At 40.3% G+C, this 17859-nt stretch overlaps 1 protein-coding gene across 2 annotated transcripts in view; it reads right to left on the bottom strand.

The window, feature by feature from the left end:
* TECRL (trans-2,3-enoyl-CoA reductase like) overlaps positions 1-17607 on the bottom strand; it is a 72223-nt gene extending 54616 nt beyond the window's left edge. For both annotated transcript variants that reach the window (XM_054204106.1, XM_054204107.1), the window contains exons 1-2: positions 17336-17607; positions 2899-2950 (exon numbers count right to left, since the gene is read on the bottom strand). In XM_054204106.1, coding sequence (XP_054060081.1) covers positions 2899-2950; positions 17336-17569 — 286 coding nt within the window. In that variant the 5' untranslated portion in view covers positions 17570-17607. The remainder of the gene's footprint in view (positions 1-2898; positions 2951-17335) is intronic.
* Between the last annotated feature and the right edge of the window lie 252 nt (positions 17608-17859).

The following is a 17859-nucleotide window of genomic DNA, read 5'->3' as shown; positions in this document are numbered from 1 at the left end:
CGCTAACCAAAGGCATCCACAGATCAGCCTCAGCCCCTTCTCAGCTCTTGCCTAAAAGAACTGTAGCCTATAAGCTGCCATCCTCCAAACTATACGAAGAGAAAAAAGGAAAGGTTTGTTCGTTGCAAGTGGGAAAGGAGGAGGAGCGGGGAACCTCATGAGACAACATCCAGGCTGAACTAGAAAAGAGAGATCAAAGCAATCAGCTGGAATGGGAAGAAAGGAGACAGGACACTGACACAGTGTACTCCTGGTAATGGTAGGAACTGAACTAAAAAATTATAAACTGAAAAAGCATTGAAGGCATGTGCCAGCCCTTCCATGCTTTGTCGTATTCCTTACTGTCTTCCTTTATACTCATCTCCACCTACATCATTGGGAGTATTTGAGGAGTAGGGTACCTCTAAATATGAAAACAGATGCCATTAAAATGGCTTATACACAGACTTTTACTATTTTAGCCCAAATCCATTAAAAACTTCATTACATTTAAATTGGCATAAACCTCTGTGCCAGTGATCTTCAGCTGATTTAAGCTGCATCAATATAAATCTGGTTTCAATTGATTTAAGAGAGTGTAGGCAGAAATGCACTGCCTTTCACGAACTGATGGGAAGACATACTCTTATTGAATTAGTAAAACTTGTGCACTCCGTCTTTTCATATTCAGCTGTGGGGTTTTTGAACTTTTACCATTCTGCATTTTACAAGGCCTTACAGGCAGTGAAAACAAGTAGTTTTGGAGCAGTCAAGAAAAGGACCTGGGGGTGCTGGTGGACGGCCAGCTTAACATGAGCCAGCAGTGTGCCCAAGTGGCCAAGAAGGCCAACAGCATTCTGGCTTGTATCAGGAATAGTGTGGCCAGCAGGACTAGGGCAGTGATTGTCCCCCTGAACCTGTCACTGGTGAGGCCTCACCTCGAATACTGTGTTCAGTTCTGGGCCCCTCTGTACAAGAGGGACATAGAAGTGCTGGAGTGTGTCCAGAGGAGAGCTACCAGGCTGGTGAGGGGTCTGGAGACCAGGTCATATGAGCAGAGGCTGAGGGAGCTGGGCATGTTTAGCTTGGAGAAGAGGAGGCTAGGGGGAAACCTCATTGCCCTCTGCAACTACCTGAAAGGAGGTTGGAGAGAGGTGGGTGTTGGCCTCTTCTCCCAGGTGAATAATGACAGGACCAGAGGAAATGGTCTGAAGTGGCAGCAGGGGAGGTTTACATTAGATATTAGGATGAATTACTTTACTGACAGAGTGGTCAGGCACTGGAACAGCCTGCCCAGGGAGGTGGTTGAGTCACCATCCCTAGAGGTATTTAGGAAATGTCTAGATGTGGCACTTCAGGGCATGCTCTGAAGGGCAGAGATTGTAGGTTGTTGGTTGTTTTTTTGTGTGTGTGTGTATGGTTGGACTCAATGATCTCAAAGGTCCTTTCCAACCATGAAGATTCTATGATTCATCAACTGAACCTTTGTGCAACCCCAGAAGCCTTCAGCTTTAGTGTTTTATGAAATTCTAAGGACAGAGGAGAAACATAACATTTCTTCTACCTACCCTACTTTGAACTCAGTATTAGTGTCTGACTAAAGCTGTTTTTGCAAAAGGCATCTAGCTTTTAGTTGAATATGCTATTTTTATAAAAATAATGAAAGCCCATCATCTCAGGTGCTTACCCCAACAGTAAACCATCCTGCCTTTTGGAATCAAATACCTCATTAAAAATTTTGAGTTTCTCTGGCTTTCACTTCCAACTCTCAATCCTTCTTGCATCTTTTTCTACTCAACTAAATACCTTTGCAGTTCTAAGAAGTCCAGTTCAAGTTACCAGGCCTTGAATAGACCTGCATGTCTCAAATGCGGGTGACACTCAAGGTTACCAGTTCTCATCACAAGTAGCACTTTACTTCTCACAAGCAGGAGTAAGAGAAACATTTCTCAGTCTAGGAGCAATGGTGGCACAGTTAGGATCTCTACAAACACAGATACAGCAGTATTTTATCATTTCCGAACTCAAGGCACACTATACACACATATATATCCTGTAGGTTTCAGGTACATTTGGGCCCACTCCCCAAGATCCTGACCAGCAATTCAGTGGATAATGGTAAATGCCAACAAACTTTGGTGCTTGGCTACTTTCATTTCTCTTTATTCCACCTTTAAAACCACCTTCCTCTAGTAAGGGCTGGAGGTGTGTAGTTAGGAGGAGGCAGAAAAGAAGCATCCAGCGAAACTGCTCTGTTCTCTGGCAGGAAGAAAAGAGTGTTTTCAGAGTATGATTGCTCTCATCTCTTCTCATGTACCAGGTCCATATCTGCAGTCTGTATGTGCAAAAATTAGCCTCTCCCCCACTATTTTCTCCCCTCCTCATGGATATAGAAAACAAAAAAAAAGCAGTATGAGAAGAAAGGGAGGTTGCCCTGACCATTAAGGAACTGAACATGGCTGAGTCAGTTGAGAAGTCTGTCAGACTGCCTGCACGATCTCAGAGAAGTTATTTAATCACTCTGCGCTTGAATTCCCCACTACAATAGTTATTTGGTCTACATGGTCTGTTTATGTCCAGCTTGAAGCAGTCTAATGTTATCGAAGCTTATCTAATATAACACTGTGAGGGCAAATGCAGTTGTGTCTTGAACTGACACTGTGTAATGTTAAAAAGAAGATAGAAAAGTATTGCCCCTCATGGGCTGGCAGTGATAAATTATGCATTACTCTTCTTCCAGCCTCTCATATCTGCAATAGCTACAGTAGAACCTTAGTCCAAACACTGCTCTTATTTAGCACTGAAGCTGTCAAGCGAGTCTCAGCTTTAATGTGAGATTTCATGAAAAATAAATCTGAAAATTTCTCCAAGCTGGAAGGCCTCTAACCATGCCTCCAGCCTGCTAGCCATAGTACTTACATGCTTTGTGAAATTTGTGTTTCACATCAAGAAGGGTAGATGATGGAGGTATCTGGAAAAGAAAACAAAATGCATGCAGATTAATTTTTCTGTCTTCTTTACTCTGGGATCTCTTCTCCCCTCCTCTTATGAAGAGGTGAATATGAAGCAATAATGAATCAAATCAGCAAATTTGCTCTGACATGTTGACATGTTATTAAGGATTGTCCACATTTGATTTACACATTACCTGGGCCATCTCTGCTTGGCCAATGGAGGGGTAAAATCCCAATGGTCAAGAGGGAAATCTGCTGGCCCTGCTTGAGGCACTAACTGCCCTCAAGATCAAACCAGTGGGAAAACTTGAAGGGTTAGCTTTAGAGTTACGTTCAAGCATTCTGGGGCCTGGCTCTTAGACACATGAAAGGGTTTTCCTGAGGGGCCAGTAATAAAGGTGGCAGCTTCTGTCCTTTCTGCCTAAAATGAGTTTCCTTCTGCATGCTGCCGTTCATGTGCACTGAAGCAATTCAGGTGTCACAGTGTTAGATGGCAGTCTGGAGGCCTTTTAGGCTCTATTTTATTATGTATATTGATTTCTTAATACACTTTGTACAAAGTATCTGAGAAACACAGCATTTACTAGAGCAAAAGACTTAGAAGTACCTTGTACTTACAAGGAGAGGCAATGGAACACTTGAGGAAGTAGTATGTTGAGCTGAAGCTCAGGGTGATAGAGGTGGCAAGAGGCAAGGGTCTGGTCTTAACAAGACCATACCTTTGTAGTTGACGCTGATTTAATATTCTGTATTGTTTATTTAAGCACAGAGACTGAGAAGTAAATTGAACTGTCTTAAGCATGGGGATCTGCTTTGGCTCTAGTGAGAGACCTCTTTGCTGCAGTCAGACAGCAGAACGCAGAAAACCACCTTCCCTGGAGACTTTAGGCACCTGCACAGCATAGGGTAATACCAGTATGATGTGGTGGTGACATACAGCGAAATCTTGAGGAGCAGCAGAATTTCTTTGGGCTGGGGTAGAGAAACAGCCATGGTACCATTTTCCCTGGCTGGGCACCCATCACCTGGTTCACTCCATCTCCAGCTTCCCTCAGACTAACCAGAATGTGGCAGTTTCCTGACATAGCCTCCTAGGCAGTTACATAGGAACCCAACAATTCTTCTCTGCAGAAGCTTGCCTGTCTCTTCCCACCTAAAGATTTCTACGGGGTTTTCTGGGCAATCCAATTCCACTTTCATTGCATTAGGTGGAACTCACACACTTAAGCATTAATCGACTTACTGAGCCTTGCACCACACTTAGACTGTATCCCCACTTCTTCCAAAGGTGGTTAGTGATATTTATCTATCTATGTATTTTACTTATTAGTGATATTAGTGAATTGTGACAATAGCCATGCATAAAAAATAGAGAGAGTACGAAATTGTGCTAGTAGAGATCATTCAGCACCTTAACATAGGTCGTTTTGCTGAAAAGACTGAGTCTGGAGAAATACGTAAGAAAATAAAATTTCTGACTCAAAGGCAACAAATCAGTACAGAAAGAAAAGTTTTGCTCTGATATAATTTGACACCCCATGCAAATACACAATATATGTGCCGTTAGTGCTTAGGAGTAAGCCAACTTGTTTCCGGTAATAATATGAACAGGCAGAGCGCTTAATACAGATTTCAATGATCTAACACTGTAAAACAATACCTGTGCTAAATGGTATGTAAAGTTCAGATTTTTCCTAGCTTTTTCTTTGGCTTTAGATGAGAACACTTTCTTTTCCCCAGTTACAAAGGGTTTTACTGGGGACTGGAAAAGTCCTTGTTTGCAGAAACTGCTCTAAGTGAACCGCTACATAAACGCTGACTTTTCTCTCTGATGCACCTGCTAAGCGAAGTCAACTCCACCCAAATCAGGGGCCGGACTCCTTGAGACCAAGGACGTACCCTTTCTCCCTCCCCGCATCACCAAGGTCTGTGTGGTACCCAAACCACGTTGACCAGTACTGGGCCAGGAGAGGGACATTGCCCTTAGAGTTCCTGAAGCCAGACGGGGTCCCTTTTCTTCCCAGCTACAGGGAACAACAGAAGAAGCCATCTTAACTTTCTAAATTCAAAAAGGAAAGAAAACATTTTATCTGTATTCATTACACTTAAGTCATTCCACGCAACATTCAACAGAACAGCACACCTCCCATAGTCTACAGGGGCCTTTTTTGTAACATGTACAACCACTGTGGACTTGAATATGGGAGATGGGGGAGGGCACACATTTTCAAAACCTCTAAAAATATCTGAAATTGTTTTCTTACACCTTGTAATCTCACACCTGTCGGATCTGGAGCCCAGAATCCATCAGATATGGATGCAGGTGCTATTAGCTGGCAACAACCACGTGGCACACAAAACTGCAGACCAAAATCTGTCATGTATCTTAGTGCAGGGCAGGTGTGCAGGTTTTCAGAGTTAGCATTGCCAGCTCAAGGACGGGGATGGTCTTTTTCAATGTGATGGATGATCATCTGGCTTTCTAAACACAGTATAAACCACCTTACAGCAGGGCCTGCATCCCTACAGGAGATCAGCATCTCACCATGACAGGTTCTGGGAAAGAGTAGCCAGGGCCAACCTGTGCTCCAGAGAGCTGATCATCTGATTAAGTCAAGGGAAGCTGAAAGACAAGCTGAACACGCTCACAAGCTGAACACGCTCACAGAGCAGCACTAGCTCAAAACAGAGCCCATGGTCTCCATCTGCGCTCCTGAGTATGTGTCAGCTTCGGGGCAGCACTGCTTTCACACAGTGCAAAATTTATAGTCCATCCCTTCTTAGCAACTCTACCTTTCCATCCCTCTCCCAGTTTTCCACCTGAGGCTTTCAGTGCTTTCTCCCCTCCACATCCTGCTATGCCAGCCATGGGATTCATACCACCTAACTTTAGCTATCAAAAAATTAGCCTAAGCTTGTGTTCTACCTATAGAACCATTCACGTGCTTCAGGTGTTTAAAAGTTACAAAGTACCTGCCAGGTTTTGTGCTTGCAATGGCCTGCTGCAGCAGAGGAACCAGTGAGTGTATCCACGTGGTGTGATGTGAACCATCACATACCACTTCCCCTACAGCCAAAGCTGGTGCCTGAACCGCGTAGCTGCAGCTGGGAGGGACTGTGCTCTATACGACATCTCTGAGAGAGGCAGAGCTCATTAGCAAGATCACTGCTGTGCCTGAGCACATCCAAGCTGCTTTAGGCTAGAGCTGGTTAAATTCCTGCCAGCTCAGGCCCAGGCAGAGTGTGTACTTGGTTGGTTAGTCGCGGTCTGGCGGCTCTGCGTGGCACCACACTCTACGGGCTGCAAGTGCCCAGGGAAGGCCTGGAGCACACATCCAGCCAGGAGGGCAGGAAGACTTTGGTTTTATGGGCCAGCTGGCTTTGAGAAGGACCCTTCCACTTGAGACAAACTACACAGATTGCGAGTTGAAAAATAACACAAATACCATCCTCTTCCGAATGGGCTATAACATAGAGGAATGACAGTGTCCTATCCCAGGCAGAATAATGGGGCCATAGCCACAAAAGAACGAAATACATTTTTTTATGATCTTGATAATTCTGTGTCCTTTTTGTTAAAGACCTCATAAAACAACTGGCAAAGTTATAGATTCAAATATTGATCAGTGTGAAGATGGATGCTGAGACATCAGCTTACTACTAAGAGTGTCCTCTTTGTAGACCATTAATTATCTTTTGTTCTTTTCATTGTACGTCAATATAAGCTAAAGAATTGTAAGGACTGGAACAGCATCTGCTCTTATTACCCTTTGTGCTAACTGAATAAAACACCCTGGAACATTTCATTGTAATTATTAGGCTTACTCTTTTAAATTATTTCTGAAGGTGTTATAACCTTCCTTTTCCACTATTTCAGCACTTTTCAAATGTGCAAAGGGAAAGCAGAGTGAAAGACCACCCTTGATTTTATTTAAAATAAGATGAATTTCATTGTGAAAACACCTCTTACTTGGCCCACATCTTCTATGACTGATGGTCAAGCCAGTTTTCCCTCGAACTTCTTAACTTGTAGTCTAACTCCAGATTTTAAATATAGTTAACTTTCTAGTAAGTTGCTATCATGTGTAAGGTTCAAGACTACTTCTTCTTCACAAAAAAAAGTTATGAAGAAATGCAGATTTTACAGGTGCGGGTTGCATTCATTACACTTTTCATTCAGAAAAGGATGATTTAAAATCCTCAAGTCCTATTTTTCCTATACCTTCCTTGCAAAAATACTTTTACTTTTCCATTCGAGACAACTTTTCATTTTTCAGGAATTCAAGACTGAAAGGACCTTCTGGGTCACCCATTCCAGTTCTATCCTTCCTTTATGCAGCAATGCACAAAGCATCACATTTCTTTTTAAGATTTAAAATACCATATTAGTAACTTAGGCTATGACTCAAGGAACAGCACTAAGTGGAAGATATTATGGGAACTTAATACTGCCTTTTGTGAGTGCAAGCTAATCAGATAGTTATCCACTTTCATACCTCTCACATTTATAAGTCAAGGAATTATAACAAATCTAGCGATCTGTATGTAATTGCATCACGCAGTTCTTGCACTAAAGAATTATTTCAGGGGTTAGAGGTTAGCAGAATATCAATAAGAATTTGAATAGTAGAATTTTAGCAAATAAGTGATCTTTCATTCAACATTTCCCTTTGAATGTTTTTTCTCTTTGTGACATGTCAGTACCACTGTGCTGCTGAGTCACCTACTTTCCAATAGGCAGACATTTTCCATAATTGCAGAAATTCAGAAATTCTGCCACTCCAGCTGCTCATTAACCACACACGGCCCCATGTTCAGACAGGGTACCTTTGTTCAAAAGGGTGACATCGGCTTATTTCAGCTGAGAATCTGACCCCAAAACAGATAACCAGCTAATGGGAAAGCCAGGTAATTTCCAAATTCAACACTCAACAAATACTTCATCATCATTGCTTTTGCACCCTGTCCTTGCTTTCGGACCATGCTATATCATTAGAAATCAGTGGTATTGCACAGAAAGTTAATCAGGAAAACACCTGTTCTAATTGATCTCTCTGTTTTGTGTTTGGCTTCTAGATCAGATTACTTTTTTTTAATTGTTAATTTTCAAAGACAGCATTAAAAATTGGATACTGATTTACTGTAACCTCCCTCAGTGTGTCCCACGCTGCTGTCTTGTTAGCCTGGTGAACCAGTATGCCAGTCATGTCCAAAGAGATATAAATAGATGACCCCACCGTGGAAATGACATAGAAGTAGCTACATATAGATGAGTGGTGTCAGCAACTACACAAAGGCTTTATATGGAATTTAATATTTTACTCAGTTGACTGCAGTGAACTGCCTACCAAACAGCTAGCTCTGATCTCAAGCCAATCTTTCCAGAAACTGGAGATACTCAGAACTATGGTTTTAGCTCACGTCGGTTCCAGTGTACTCTGAGATTATTATGTGGTCACATGAACTTTAGCATATGAGATAATCCAACTGACTAATATTTCCAGTGACTATGGGGCAAATTATCTAAGAATACACATAACCACATGCTTGCCGGGTGCAGTCACGTCAATTTACACTTGCCAAGTTTGTCTCTGAAGATGTTATATTGGTTTTGTACTGCTAGCTGGGTACTTATATTTAAAAAAAACCTATCTCTTTGCAAGAAGTTTTCTGAAAAAGCGTCAGACACCAGAAAGAGCTTTTTCTCCCTCTGCTAAAGATGAGAGTGGAAGTAAAGAGAATGCAATCCATTAGCAGACAGAACAGAGGCCATCCCTCAATTTACCGAATTCATCACATTCACCTATTTCTGTGCAAACCTGACTAGAACTGGTATGCCTCCGTGCCTTCTGACCTTTGATTAAAGGGAACTGAGTAAGGTTGCTGTATTCACCTTGAGAGCTTAACAGCAGAACCAGTCAGGAAGCCTCTGTTGCAACACTTTTCTGCCAGGGAAAGGGAATTGTTCTGGCAAAACTCTGGATCTGTAAATTTGTATTGACTTCAAATTTTAAAAATTAAATAGAAAATGTTTTGGTTTTTTTTAACTCCTCTTCAGGAACATGCTGAAAGTTCATTTCATTGTGTTATTTTCATTTCTTTTTATTTCTCATCGGTATGGAACTTTCATTACTTTTGCATTATTTTATGACACATCAGTCATGATAGTGTAAAATAATGTAACACATGGCTCTCATGCCATGGAAAATAACCGAATAGGAAATAATATTCAAATAAATGCATATTAAATTGTAAAATAAATTGCACTTGAAATGCAATATTTATTGTGTCATAGAGGATTGAAATATTCCAAAATTAATTTATAATGCAGTCTTTCACAAATTCTACCTCATCAAAAATTCAAGACTCATTTTTTTCCAGTGTAATTTGAAAAGAAAACATTTGGGATACGCACTTAAAAAAAACCCCAAACAACTCATTTTTACCAGTTCTTCTCAGGAAGAAAGTGAGGTTTGGGGTTTTGTTTGGATTTTGATTGCCAGTCCTAGTACAGATTAAACATATAGCTTAGATGTGAAATCTCTCTGAATTTGTCTTCCCTTTTCCATGAAATAGCTGTAGAGGTTTATGTTTGGTTTTTTATACCTATGCAGACTGCTAACATTTAAAATCAAGGCATGCACCCAAGAAACTCAACCAATTCTTAGCACAGGATGGTCAAAAACTATTTGGGGGACTGTACGAAAACAAAAAGCAAGAGTGAGATTAACCAACTCAAAAGAAAATTCCCAGGAGAACACGTATTAGCAAAACAAGGGGTTCTGTAAGTAGCAGGGCTAATAAAGCCTTACTTTCTACTAATAAAGAACTTCAAAGCCTTTTCCAGCTGCCTCATATCCCTTCCCTGTCTCCTATGACATTTCCATGGGGCAAGAAATGGGGTCTGTTTTGCTGCCCTGCACTTGTTGATGGCCCAGTCGGGATGCGCACATCCAGCAGACAGCTGGCTACTGGCTTGCAGCAGGGGTGAAGGCTGCACTCCGCCTGCGCTCTCCACTCTGAAACTCTGTGCTACCCGGCCACCAGCTGCCATTAGACCAACAGCAACTACCTCATCTTTTGAGCCTTTTTTTTTTTTCTCTCTCTTTCAGATGTATTTAAATTTGGCCAGTAGGTCCAAAGTTTTGTTGAGGAGAGAAGGCAGGGAAAGATGGAGAGACAGCAAGCCCCCTGTGGTTCATGAGGGGAAGTATGAAGCTGAGAAGCAGAAAGGAATGGGAAACAGCAGTGTCACATGAGAACAATTAGACATCATCAGGTCAGTTAGAAATTTACGTACTTTTCACAATACCAAGTGCAATGAAGAGATGCTTGCTGTACTTCTGATACAGATTCTCTGACTGTCACAATTTGTTCTCTTGTAGCACAAGAGCTGTATATATTAGTACAGGAAAGCTTGCATTTTAAGGATTTTTTAAAATCCAAAACTGTTTAAACGTAGACAGATATGTTATAATGATAAGCATTATAGCTAGGTATTTATAGATCTATTACTACATGGCTCAGGTATTTTGTGAAGATTGACAGGTCTGATTTCAGAAGGAACCTGAAGCATGTTCTGATGGACCAATAAATCATGGGCAGGCGTATTTTAATCTTACAATAATGCCTATATGAGATGCCATTATATACCTAAATTTCCATCATGGGCTGTGCCGATTAACTATTAGACTAATAAAACACCTACAGCTCCCTATGGTCTTATATTGCTCCAGTACATTCATAATTTGCAATAATCTGTGAATTATCTTTGATGCAGTAAGGCAAATGTGCAGCTGGGGTAAAATGTCACAACTTTGTTGGGAAAAAGGACATTTTCACACTGGCTGGGAATCTGTCTCTACAGATACACTTTTGGCAATATTCACTGCTCTGGTAGCATAGCTGGCTTTTACTGTTGGCCAGAATGGCTTATGTTCATGAAGCACCACTGGTGTCTAAAGAATTCATTCTCTTGTTTTCGCTGAACTTTGAATCATGCTTTAATTTTTTGGTTCATTTATTATTTCACTCTTTCTTTCTTTCCTCCCAGGCTTAGACTTTTCTATCTAAAATAAGAGATGTATAAAACCTGTCATTTACAGGCACTCCTAAGCTTTGAAAATTAGTATCAGCTGAAGCATTAGTCTTCTGTAGTAGTTTCTGTAATTCTTTAAATTATCCCTTTATAAATGCTAAATGCCCGAAAGTTACCAGCTTCTCCCCTCCCCGGTCTCTCTCTTCTAGATAAATCAAAGTCCATTTCTCCAGGTATTCCATGTAAAAAGCCGTATTGAAACAAGAATGGTGACAGCAAAGAGCAAGCAGAAATTAATATGTCTAGTTGCCTCTTTTCATCTGAAACTATCTGCAGCTACATTGACATTAAAATGATGTGAATTTCTAGTAGAGCAGGAAGAAATTAGTGTAATGCATTGCTTCAACAGAATTTGAATATGTTTACCTACTTTACCACATGTAACTAATAACTGAGGAAGAAAATACTACAGTCATCACCTCCAGCACTGGGGGGTAGGCATAAGATTCAATTCTTACGGGCAAGAACACACATAGACTTTGTAACATGTTTGTAAATGTAATGTATTTTCTTGCAGTGCCTCCCAGCAGGGACCAGATCCCTGTTGTGCTGGATGCTGTGAAAACATACAGTATAAAACACAAGACGCCATGAAATCCTCTTTCCAAAAGGAAGTAACAAAGAGGACTCCGTCAGCAATAGGCCTACGTCCAGCCAGTTTTGTGTCTGTGTTCCTTCACCCGTATTGCTGTGGGAATCCCTAGTTTGTTGGACTCAGTATCAACATATGCTCTTACCATGGAACCCCCTCCTCTGACATAGCTGGTTATTCAGTCCCTTTGGGCATCTTTGTCATCAGAGGCAGGACACCTTTAATAATAGATTGCTTGAACGAGAAAGATGATGATCTTAAAAATCCTATGCATGAAATGAGGCCGCTGTGGAAGTGAACAGGGTCTGCTCATTCTCCACAATGAAGAATATAGAGTTCTATGAAGTGAAATGTTGTAATTGCAAAACTTAGGGAAAAAGACTATACAAGGCAATGAAAATACTAATCTCTTTCTTGGGAAAGGACTTCTTTACTATACTTCTCTAGAATGAAACAAATGAGGACAGTCTGGTGTAAAAGCAATGGCCTGGTACCGCAAAGAGTTCCTTTGCAGAGTTTCATTGCTGACTTTAATGATTGCATTTGCTCACCTAAAATGAATGTGGTATGTCTAACCTCCAAGTCATGATGTGAGAAGTTATTTTTATTTGCTAGGGATGACTACACAAAAGAGAGCTGGTGATGACTGTTCTTCTTGGCTGTTCACTTTCTGTGACAGAACTGCAAACCACAGGCGAAAATAATAGATTGCTGATACTGGAGATACCATTTCTGCATGTAGCTGATTTTGCTGTCATGCCAGTGTAAATACATTGTTAAGCCATAGGATAGGCCTTATGCAAGAGTCCTTTAATTAAAGAAAAATAACAATGTTCAGGTGACTTTCATTGTAGGCATTGCATGGCATGTCTGCACTCATAAACATAAAGTTCCTACGGCATATACCATTAACCACAAACATTTAACAATCAGCAACTGGGTTTTCCAAAGAGATTTCAGTGGGAGAGGGCACTGAATGAATGGAGGGCTGGTTTTAGGAACAGTAGGAAAGTAGCTTCCATCATCTTTGCAGCACACCAAGAAAAGAGACACTTTCCTGCACTCTTAGGAACAAGCTCTCTTCTGTAAGCCCTAAGAAGTTTTCTGGAAAGGAGGGCCACTGTGTAGCAGACAAAACCTGAGTTTGCTCCTCTGCTTTTAGCTTAACTTGCAAAACCATATAGCCCAAAACTACTGAGCTGTGAGGCTTTAGATGGGAAAAAGCTTTCTTTGCTGGTTTCCCCAAAGGTGATTTATTTGGTAAAAACTATATTGTGTAACACTTTCTGCCTTAAAAGCAACTCATGCAAAATTAATTACATTGCACTATGTTTGTGGGAAAACACATTTTACTACAGGTTAATTTGAAGAAAAAAATATTATACAATGAATGCTATAACAGAAACAGTTATGAGTTGCCTTAACAGTATTTATAAATCAAATCACTGCACATCGATAACTTTAAAACTAACCTACATCAGGCTTTTGGAATAATGTACAAGTAAAACAGTTTTTGAGTAGCTATGTATTTTTCATAAGTTGTGGCTGACGAAAATTGTGGATTATTTGTTAAAAAATACAAAAAGGAATTATTTTCTTTCATTTTTAAGACTTGATGAATTCTGCATGTTCTGTTGTTTTCTATAGCTTTTTGGATGTAATATGGGAGCCAAAATCCTTAGACATTATGGGACTCTTTCATTGAAAATATTTCTAACACGGAATCATTAATTAGACGCCCTCTCCCCTTTACAGACAGGGAATTTCATCCATAGAAATCAATAAATTGTGAGGAAAAAAGGGACTTGTGATCATCTAGGCTCACCTGTTGTTCTACACTGGCCAAAGAAGAGATTTATTCCTTGCTGAATACTTCTTTCAGCCCTTGACCAAGAAACCTGTACGACTCATGTTTCAACTACGGAACATCCTGAAAAAATGCAGTATTGATTTGTATGTTGAGAGACTGAAGGTTTACCCATGAGATGTCCAACTGTTACTCCTTGATTGACTGTCAAAATATGGGCCAAATTTCTTGGCTAAATTTGCCTAACTGTGGCCTTTATCCACCACCTCTCGTAAGGCCTTTGCCTGCTTGGGTAAACACCTTCCTGTTGTGAGGAATCCTCTCCTGGGCCATGGAGGGATCGCACATCAGGCAAGATGCTCTGCGTACCCCCAAGCCATGCTGTACAGGAGGACACCAGCCGCCTCCCTCGGGAGCGGGGAAGGAAGGAAGACCCAGGACTCTGTCATTCACTCAGACCTGGGTTCTTGCCCTCTCATGGGCAGTGTGCACAGCAGGAGGCCGCTCCTCAAAACCTCAGTGCCTTTTGTCCCCCTGCTGCCATCACGTCAGAGTGCAGGTACCTCTGCTCACATGAGTACAGTCCCAGGGTACCTCCTCTGAGCATTTATATACTGCTTTTAAGGAGAGGCAGATGGGGTTGTAGCCTAGGTTTAAATTAGCTTTCCCTACTAACTCCTTTTTGAAGCCTTTTTCCAACTGTCAAAGGTACCCCCTTTTATCTATAAATTTCTGGTGCTTGCCATCCTGCCAGAATTAGTTTGGGGACATTTTGTAGAATAACTGGGGAAAAAAAATTGAGACAGATTTGTGTTTCCTCCCTTCTCTCCCCATCCCCAAAATCCGAAGCTTCTTCTCTATGACATTTCACCTCAGTATTGATTTCTGTACCAAGAGCAAATCTGGGGAAAAAGATCTCAGACTTTTAAATTCTTTACGTAACTAACTCGCTGGAAAAGCTTGTGGGCACCAAACTACTTGCATAATGTCATATCCATAGCAGAGGAAGTCCCCAAAGCATGTTGACAACACTAAGTAAAAGAAATAATGCTATTATAAAGAATGTTATGTTCGTTATGTTCAAAGTATGCATGTGCAAAATGAACTGCCAGTGTTGCTGACTCTTGTGAATTTAATTCAAGTTTTGCAAGACTAGGTATTTTTCTTCAAGACCCAGTTCCTGGAGGGGATGACTATGAGACAAAATGTCTGTGGATTTCCTCTTCTACTGCTTTCTTTCGGTATTTTTTTTCTGCCTTTCCTGACTGTGGAAAAGCCTGTATTATGATGTGAATGTATCTTACAGGCTTAAAAATCAGGCAAACATGTATTTATTCTGTTCTTTTAAGCCAATCTTAAAGACGATCAAGACCTTACAGCAACCACTCAGTTCACTTAATATAAGTGACTGATCCTTCCCCAAAGTATAAGATGGGTAAGAAAGCCAAAGGAAATAATGTTCTTTCCATTTTACAGATGGAGAATTAATTCACAGTTACTTATGCTGGATCCAAAGCACACTGATGTCAACTGATTGCTTGAGATCACACAGCTGAACACACCTCCGCTAAATCCCTGACACTGCATTGAGCACAAGACATCTTTTCTTTCTAAATACCAAAACTAGTTAGATGTATCATCATTTTTCAGACTTTCAGAGCTCCCACTAATCTGAATAGGATTCATGTGCATACACAAGAGTCTCATAGAAACGAACCCTCTGGAAGCAGTGACTGGTATTTAACCACATACCATTAATCACTCTGCCTGAGTTTCTATTAGGTGTAGAAAGAAAGGAGTCTTCTCTCTGCCATTATAATAGTGTTTGTCCTTTTAGATTTATTAATCTGGGAATATTACAAATGTATTTGCTAAATCATAATAGTCTGAGCTACTAACAATATGCAATAAGAGTGTAAATACATACATTTTAAAATCTATGGTTCCTATTCTCTCCTATTATAAATCCTGACAAGTAATAATTACATGCAACCCTGAGAAATGAAGCTAATCATAATTATCTTAGAAACACAAAACAGGCATTAGAAGTGTCATGTTGGGTCTATATCAATGTTATATTTAATTAAGCAGAAGATTATGCATAATCCAGTAAAATGGTCTCTTGTTTGCTCTAATAACCAACTGAAATGAAGTTCAACAATACTAACAGGTGTTCACAGAAGTAAGGAACTCAACTTCTGTACTTTCAGGGTTGCCTTAAGAAGGGATTATCTCAGCAAATTAAGGGATTTAAACAGCCAGGTAAACGTGCATTCAAAATCCAAATTCTTTAGGCAGTCTTAGAAAGCTCAGCCTTGCACTATACTTGCACCAATACCTTGGTACTGTGCCAAAAAATAATAAAAAATTAAAAAAGGTCCATGCTGCTGGCCATGGCCATGTAAATTGAACATAGATTCCTGAGCAGATGCTTTCACTTTATAGTTGTTATTGCTCCTCTGTGTGTATTTTATCTCCATAGAGGGAGTACTGCCCAATCACGACTCATAACTCTCCGCCACTACAGGGGCAGAGTCCATGGTTTGGAGAAGGTGTAGAAAATGTACAGGCTCACCAAAATTCAGAATAAAGATTAAAATGCAGGTTTGCTATTGTCCCAGCAGACTATAGTTCTTCCATGGAAGGATTCCTGAAATGTGGCTCTACACTTAATTCTGTATCTGTTAATATATTTTTTTAATGACACTATAGGAAAGCTTAAGATAAGAAAAGACAGTCTTTTTTTGGATTGAAACCTTATTCAGTATAGTATTAGATAACCCTTTTTAATAATGGTGTAAATATCACTAAGTAAATGAAATAATGCAAATACTAACATTAGAACTAGTATTAATATTACTATTTTGTACATGTTTCCCCTTTGGCTAGATTTAAAAAAATCTCAAAAAATATTTTGCCTCATTAAGAATGAACAAATGAGACATCTACCTTTAACTAGGCATACAAATTGTGAAAACACCCTTTAAATGATCAAGAACACTAGAAGCGTTCCACCCTGCATACTTCCAAGGCATTAAATTAAACATTTGAAGCAAACTTATCCACCAGTTCCATCTGTTGCCAGTGAGGATAAGGGAATTTTTTATTTTTATTTTTTTCTTCTAGCAAAACAGTAAGTCTCATAGCTCTGCTATGCTATTGAAAAATGCTATACTCTAATATACTCTAAATAGATTAGGATTCCCATTTTAATGGCACACAAGAGACCAGCTCTTCTGCTGAGGGACAATGAATCACAAAAACCGTGATGAAAATATTTATGAAGCATTTTTTAGCTGTTGTTTACTGTGTTGTAAACTTCCTTCCTTACCCAGTCCTCTCATATTACTTACACAATTTGACTGTAGTTGATATTTTTTGATTCACCTTATTAAAACTAAAAACAAAAACAAACACCAAACAAACAAACAAAACCACCCACCTCTTTTAGCTAAGACCCTCTGTTTACAAATGAAATTTTTTAAAAATTGCCAGGTTCCTGCCCAATATGATGGGTAGGGCGCAGCTGAGTGTGTTTAGCATTGCAGAGATGCTAAGCTTTACAAATGTATTAAAAGTGAATATCCATTCTGAAGCAGACGTTTAAGTATCATGCTCTGAAATAAACACTGTAATCTAAGTGTCAAGAGACAGCCTAAGGACATGTCTTGAGTCCACAGAGCAGCCAGGAGGTCTAAAAGAAACCAGTGTTGGGATTATTTGTAAAAATGATGGAGAAAAACAGCCAAGGATTGTGACTGACGAGGAGTTCTGAGTATCTCCCAGGGGAAAGAACGAAAGTATTTCTGTTACAGAATAAGACCACAACAGAGTGAAAACTGAGTCCCTGAACTGTCACAGCATGAGCCAGGCACATCCCCGGTGTGCTGAAGTAATACACTTACCTTGTCCACAATGCAGATCTGCTTCTTGCTTTGCACATCAAGGATTTCCACTTCGAAGTAAGTGATTTTTGAATGTTTGAGCACTGGTGATGATTTGAGATGGCCAGCAGAGAGCACGAGCTGAGAGAAGTTGAAAAAAGAGCGTGTGTCATTGTGGGACATGGATAGAGCTCCTCCATGTGCTGCAAGATCCCTCTTGTGTTCTGGAGCACTGGGTTTCTGCCTCCTGTGCATGGTGTGACCCAGCAGTAGTGATCGTCATATCAACAGGGGACAGTTACAGGGGGAAAATGTTTCCTCCCTGTATCAGTTAAATACAATCACAGACTGATGAAACATGAAAGGTCAAGTGGCGTTCCATTTTAAGAGTACTGTCTTATTTAGCAGGAGTGAAAACAATGGCCCTGTAATCCATGTCTATATTTGACCTGCTATTGTGATGTGCTGTATTGCTGCTGCTTTTTTTTTTCTTTTTATTTAAACCAGCATTTGAAACAACACATCTAGAGATTCCCTATTAGAAG

This window comes from Rissa tridactyla, chromosome 5, assembly GCF_028500815.1.
Source record: "Rissa tridactyla isolate bRisTri1 chromosome 5, bRisTri1.patW.cur.20221130, whole genome shotgun sequence".
In the NCBI taxonomy this organism is placed as follows: Eukaryota; Metazoa; Chordata; class Aves; order Charadriiformes; family Laridae; genus Rissa; species Rissa tridactyla.
Note: the sequence above shows the minus strand (reverse complement) of the source record. Positions and strands in the feature narration are given on the sequence as shown.